We start from the raw sequence: 7,021 nt of genomic DNA, 5'->3' as shown, positions 1-7,021 counted from the left end.
CATCCACCCACCATCCACCCACCCACCATCCATCCACCCATCCACCATCCATCCAACATCCATCCATCCACCCATCCACCATCCATCCATCTATTCACCCACCCATCTACCCATCCACCATCCATCCACCAACCCACTATCCATCCATCCACCATCCATCTACCCACCCATTCATCAATCCATCCACCCATCCACCCACCCATCCACCATCCATCCATCCACTCACCCACCCATCTACCCATCCATCCACCATCCATCCACTCACTCACCCATCCAACCTACCCACCCATCCACCCACCCACCTACTCATCCACCCACCATCCATCCATCCACCACCCATCCATCCACCCATCCACCATCCATCCATTTACTCACCCACCCATCTACCCATCTACCCATCCATCCACCATCCATCCACTCACCCATCCAACCTGCCCACCCATCCACCCACACATCTACCCACCAACCCACCCTTCTATTCACCCATCCACCCACCCATCCATCCATCCCCTTTTACCCACTGGTGATCATGCCTGGCTGCTCAGGTGCCAGAAACCCACACATTCTCAGCCACCACCAAGAGACACACATCCCCACCCTGTGGTTGGTTCCAGCCCCTGTGAAGGCGCAGAGCAGTCTCCTCCTGTCCCTCTCGCCCTCCACCAGGTCTGGCTCCACTGCTCCAGACCCTGCCCACCCTTGGGGCCTGCTCCCTGCTCAGCGCGTTCCCTCCGGGCCTGCTCCATGCTCAGCGCGTTCCCTCCGGGCCTGCTCCACCAGCAACTCGCCCTTGCAGGCCTCCTCCTGGGGAGCTCGCAGGTCTCCTCCTGGGGAGCTCGCAGCCCCCCTCAGGGCAGGACTCTGACTCCAGGAGACGCCCACGGCTGGACCACCGTCCCGAAGCTGCCTCAGATGAGTTTCCAGTACAGACAAGGACGACCCGAGCTGAGAGCTGGGATCTAAGGAGGAGGGTGGCCCAGCCTCTCTGTCAGTAAAATGGGGACATTCCAAGATGGAATGAATACATGCATGAGCAGCACTCAGCACGACCAGTTCCCAGCATGTGGAGACGCTCAGGAAGGGCAGTCACACTGTCACCATCGCCTCTAGTCTGGTTATCTCGGGCCCAGCTGGCCACAGCCCGGGCACATTCCGAAAACACCAGCCAGGGCTTGCCAGTTTGCCCCGTGTGGTGGCACATGTCTGTAATCCCAGGGACTCGGGAGGCTGAAGCAGGAGGATCACAGGTTTGAGACCAGCCTTGGCAATTTAGCAAGGTTCTAAGCAACTTAGCAACAGCCTGTCTCAAAATAAAAAATAAAAAAGGCTTGGGGGTAGCTCAGTGGTAGAGCACTTGCCTAGCATGATGAGGCCTGGGTTGCTACCCAGCACGGAGGTCTGTAATCACAGTTACGCAGGAGGCTGAGGTAGGAGGATCACAGACTGCAATTTAGAAGGATCCTGTCTCAAAAAATAATTTAAAAGAAGTAGCTTGGTGGTAAAGTGCCTCATTTTTAATTAATTAAAAATTAAATTAAAAAATGCCCAACTCAAATGCTGCCTTTCTTATTGAAGATAAAGGAAAGATGGAGGGTGGATCCCATCCGAGGGCCCAGAGGCCCTTACAAATGAGCCTGGCAGGGGACCTCTCTGAAGATCCAGGGCCCCACCCCATTCTGACTGTTTACCGAGGGCTAGAGGAAGGGTAAGGCTTGAAGGAACAGAAGCCTGCCGGCTCTGTGCACAGAAACCGCAGGACCCTCTCCCCGAAGCCCAACTGAGCCACTTGCAGCTGCGGAGTCTGTTTTCCCGGGAAGGAAGCCCCGCCTGCAGGGCCCGCCCCGCAGGTGAGTGACTGACAGGTGATTCTAAGGGGTTCACTGGAGTTTCTGGGTCCTCGTGCTGCCTGAAGCGCATCCCACAAAGCATTTTTACACCGCTAGCTTTAGATCCTTCCTGGAAGAAACTATTAACTGGCGAAGTGTGACAGGCGGGAACAATCACCCACAAGTGTGAAGGAAGCCTAGGCCACCACGGATAAATTATGCATGTGTGTGAGCGAATCAGGACAGGCCATAAATAAATTATGCAAATGGGGTGGCAGCCAGGGAGCTGTGGGAGGTGCGTTAAGCAAATGTTGTCAGGGAGACTGGAGGGGGGGGCACACAAATGTGAGGCAAATGGCCACGGAACGCAGGTGTCCGTTATGCAGCCGAGGCCGAACCGGTCATAGTAGGAAGGAATCATGCCAAGGGGCGCCGGGCTTGTATCTAGGGTGCACTGGACGGGTACACACGACACTGAAGCCGCATAAATTATCTCGACATCAGAAACCAATTATGAATAATGAATGGATTATGCAAACGAGGGCTGCAAGGCGCTGGGCCAGCAGATGAGGCCGGCCTCCGCGCAGGCCCCGGGTACCTCCTATAAATCCCGGCAAGTCACCCAAACCAATTAGCGCTGTCAGAAAACAAGGGGCTGGCGACGCAACCAAGTGCGGCATGAATTATGCAAACGTAGGACGTCTTATTGCAGCGGCAGGAATAAATTACGCCACCAGTAGCGAGTCAGGGTGAAGTGGCGGACAGAGCTGGGCGCATCACACAGACCACAGGGGCTGTCGCACACAGCGCCCTCGTGAAGACTAAAAGGAACCCTCTGGTGGGTGCAGTGCTCCCATTTCGGTGCCGGTGCCTCTGCAGGCTCCAGCCCGGTCTCCCCTCTTTGGCTTGAGCTCCTTGTGCAGTGTATGTACTGAGTATGCACAACTGTACCCGGCGCCCGCTCCGCCGCGAGCACGCACTTTTTCAAATGTACAAGTCAACCCGCCAGGCCAAGAGTCACCCCTCGGGCTCTGCCCCACACGAGCACCAGGGGGTGTCCTTGCTTACCTGGACCACACCCGGGGAAAAGACGGCGAGGATGAGGTAGAGCCAGACGTAGGCGAAGATGCTCCAGGAGGCGGTGACGAAGAAGACCCGCAGGTGCTTGATCCTGCGGCTCTCCCCGGCCGGGATGACGTAGACGCACACGGCGATGACCACGAACATGTTGAAGGCTGCGCTGCCCACGATGGTGCCTGGGCCCAGCTCGCCGGCCTGGAAGTTGTGGCCACAGACCTCGATGACGGACAGCAGGATCTCGGGCGCCGAGGAGCCCAGGGCCATGAGCGTCAGGTTGGACACCGTCTCATTCCAGATGCGCACGGTGCCCACGCTGGTCTCCCCGTTGGCCTTGGTGATGGTGATCTCCTTCTCCTTGGATGTGATGACCTCGATGGACGCCATGAAGCGGTCAGCGATGATGGACACGCCCAGGAACATGTAGACCATGGCCACGAAGTAGACCACCGCCCGCGCCGCCTTGTCGCCCAGCGAGGGGTCGTCTGGCTCCCACACGGGCAGCAGCACCCCCGGCTGGCAGCGGTTGGAGCCCTGGCAGCCCCCGGGGCTGGGGTCGCTGTCATTGGCCGGGGGAGGCGGCAGGGAAGGGGTCGGGGTGGCCGCCCCTGAGCATGGGGGAGCCCCCAGGAGGAGCGCGACCCCCACCAAGGCCAGGGGAGCCATGGGGGGCCTCGGAGCCCTAGGGAGGAGGAGTCTGGTGAGGGGAGCAGCCCCTCCTGTCATGGCACAGCCAAAGCCCACGGGGTCACCCAGGGAGCTGAGGACGACATGGGGGCCAAAGGAGACACGGGGGACACAGAGACCCGAGGGGGAGGCACGGAAGACCCCTGAGCCAGCGTGGGCAGGAAGCTGGCCTGAGCCTCAGTGACTCCGTTCCTGGGAACCTACCCAAGAGAGAGAGGCCCGTGTGTCCACCAAGAGGCACCTGCGGGAGTCTTCATGGCAGCTCGTCTACAGCAGCACAGTCCTGAAACAGCCCAGGCGCCAGTCAGCAGCCAACAGAAGCCCCGCGAGAAGGCCCGTGGAATAGTATACAGCACCAGAAAGGAGGGGACGTGGGTGGGCGCGACAACAACACGAAGCCCTTGAGGAAGCGACAGATGGCGGGAGCCGGGCATGGAAGAAGGCCTGTGGGCCTGTTGGTCTCAGGTGGGGCTGGGCAGGGGCTGCGGAGCCTCCCTCACCCCCGCCCTGCGACACGGTCCCTGGGTGTCGGTGCTGCGCCTCTCCCCAGGCTCTGTAGGCCGCCCAGCTCCTCAGCAGCGGAGGCACCGGGACCTGAGCTGGTTTGTGCCATTCGTGGGCACGGGGTCCTTCTGCCCGCCTCCCTGGCCTGGTCTGGGCTTTGGGAAGCCATTTCTGCGTCATGTGCGGGTCTCCTAGAGACACCTGTTAGATCAGGTCCTCTGCTCAGGACCCTCCGGGGCTTCCTCTGGCCTCTCAGGTCCCGCACGTCCTGCCTCCCCTGGCCTCGCCCCCTTGCCCAGAGTGCACCAGCCACACTGCCCCTCCCCACTGTTCCTGGGACACACCAGACCAGTCTGCTCCCCAGGGCCTTTGCACCTGCTCTCCCCTTTCCCAGGACACTCTTCTCCACACATCACGAACCTTGCACCCTCTTCCTTCAGGTATCCACTCTGTCGTCACCTTACCTGGACACTTAATCCAGAATGACACCACCCCCTTGGGGGAGTCCCCTTCCATTTCACAGATGAGACGCTCAAGGCCCAGAGGTTAAATAACCTGCCCAAAGTCACCCAGCACCAACTCTGTGGCTCCCAGGCTCTCTCCAAGAGGGGCTCAGAGTCTGAGCGCCTCTGCCCCACCCTCATGTTGCCATGGTAACCCAGTGCCTATAAATGGAGGAGAGAGGGAGAGAGGGAGGGAGGGAGGTGTCATCTGAGCCTCCACCCTCTCAGACCCCTCTCTCTGCCATCAGCCTTAAGTCTCCCAGTAACTTCCAATTCTGTCTAAAAAGTTCCTCTGGGAGTCTAACCCACAGCCTGCCCCCAACTCACACCCACATACCATGGGCTGGGAGCTGGCTCCTCTGGGGGAGGGAGGCAGAATGTTGGCAGAACTTCTCCAAAAGGGGGGGGTTTAGGCAGGGGCGGGGAGAGGGGTGATCCTTAAAGGGCCACGGAACAATTAGTCCCCTCAACAAGGCCCCTAATGATACATCTAATTAGCAGCCCCCTAATTAGCAACGACTTAGGCATAATTACAGGCCCACCAGGATCCAGAGCAAACACTTAAGCTTGTTCCTTCCTCCCTCCACTTTGCCTTCCAGGAGAAACGGGCCACCTGAGAGTGAGAATCCTTCAACACATTAACTCCCTTTCTCTGGGAGGGAGCTGCGGCCTGGGAAGTCTTCCCCCAAGTCTAACCACCGGTCTCTGCTGCTGCAGCCCTCAAGGGAGACCAGGTTCAGAGCAGGATGCCAGGATGCGTGCTCAAGCCCCCTCCTTGCAGGGCTGGCAAGGCAGCCTCCCCAAGGCTTTCCTGCTGCCCAGTTCCCTCTCACTGGGGCCTGGGGAGGAGGCTGGAAGAGAAAGCACTAGATAAATATTTGTGAAATGATGACCCAGAGCCTGCCGCCCCTGCAGCTCCCCGCCTCCTCCAGCAGCGGCCCTGGAACCTGATCTGCTGTGTCGGGTGCAGGGGCAACAGGATCGCCTGAGCTGCGAGGGGGTGGGGCAGATAGCAGGCACCTTCTCTGGGGCCCAGGGAGGTGGCAGCATCTCCCGGTCACCTCTTATTGGCCTCGGCCTCCTGGGCCTGTGGCCAGCTGGGTCAGTGGTGAGCGCCCCAGTTCCTGGTCATCTGCCTGGAGGGGTGCTGGGTGAGTGCAGGCCTAGGGGCACGTGGGCCTGGTGACCGGTGGGACCTCTGGGGTCCCTCACCTGCTCAGAGAGTGGGCGGGGCCAGGCAGGGTTCCTCCAGCTGGCCCTGGGAGGACGATGTGGTTTTGGGGTGCGGATTCTACCTGAGCTCCTCAGTGCCCCCAGGGCCCAGGCTCTCCTGCACACCGCATCCCAGCTGGGGACCACACACACCAGCTCCATACACCAAGGGCTCGGCCAAGCCCAAGCCGGGGGCAAAGCATAGATGGAGAGTCCTAGCCCGGTGATCTCCCAAGCCATCTGGAGTCCCCACATGGCACTGTCACGCTGGGCGGGGACTTCACTTGCAGCCAGGAAGGAGGTGGACACACGGGCACATATGGTCCCATGCCAGCTCCAGCCATGGGCTCAAACCTCCCCCTGGTCACCTACTCTCTCTCGCCCACCTTCACCAGAGTCCCGTCCCTCGAAGAAGGAAGAGGATGTCTGGGCCTCTGGACTCAGAAGGGTCCTCTCAAAGTCCCCAGGAGGTGTCTGGAAAGCCCTTGCAATCCAGCTTACTGACAAGTCTGAGACAGGCATGCCACAAGAGGGATGGAAGTGAGACTATAGGAAGGACTGGCATGACCTGAGCCAACACGGAGTGCTATGCCTGGAATAAGAAAGTCACTCAGCAGTTGGCAAAAGAATGAATAAGTCCAGAACTGGACAAACAGCAAGAGGCATGGAAGTTAGACTGGAAGGTCTGGTCCAGTTTATTCGAAGAGGAAAGGAAAGGTTAGAAAAAGAAAGAACTACTCCGTGCAATCTCTACTACAAAGGTTGCAGGTTAGACTGCAGGAAGGACCAGCCTCTGAGTGCCAGCAACAAGGCAGGGGAGGGGCTCTGCTTGGGGAGAGATGGGGCGGATGCCGCTGGGAGGATGGGAGGGAACTCCGCTGGAGAGGGGCGCGGAGTTTGGGGGGCTCCAGGCCTGCTGGGGGCCACTCTGCGGGGGACCGTCTTCCCCCAGGTCCCCTGCCAGGGGCGGAGGCAAAGGTGTGTAGGAGGAGTAACCGGCTCCCAGGGCGAGAAGGAACAGAGACAGGGAGACAGGGAGACAGAGCGGCAGGCAGGCGGGAGACAGATGAGGAACAGACCGACAGACAGACGGACAGAGCCCGGGACCGCCGGACCCGAGAGGCGGAGGCAGAGATGGCGCAAGAGGTGGCGGCGAACCCGAGGACTTGAAGTTGTCGCGGGGAGCCCGCGGACCCGCCGGGGGACGGAGTG

The 7,021-nt window shown here is 59.8% G+C and overlaps 1 protein-coding gene across 1 annotated transcript in view; it reads right to left on the bottom strand.

Annotated features, from left to right (window-relative positions):
• Slc8a2 (solute carrier family 8 member A2) overlaps window positions 1-7,021 on the bottom strand; it is a 46,625-nt gene that overhangs the window by 21,098 nt on the left and 18,506 nt on the right. Inside the window, exons 3-4 of the mRNA XM_048790637.1 lie at window positions 3,795-3,873; window positions 2,895-3,585 (exon numbers count right to left, since the gene is read on the bottom strand). Of these exons, the coding sequence (XP_048646594.1) occupies window positions 2,895-3,585; window positions 3,795-3,873 (770 nt within the window). The remainder of the gene's footprint in view (window positions 1-2,894; window positions 3,586-3,794; window positions 3,874-7,021) is intronic.

Source organism: Marmota marmota, unplaced genomic scaffold, assembly GCF_001458135.2.
Source record: "Marmota marmota marmota unplaced genomic scaffold, marMar, whole genome shotgun sequence".
Classification (NCBI taxonomy): Eukaryota; Metazoa; Chordata; class Mammalia; order Rodentia; family Sciuridae; genus Marmota; species Marmota marmota.
The sequence above is the reverse complement of the archived record's forward strand: the minus strand, read 5'-3'. Positions and strand labels throughout refer to the sequence as shown.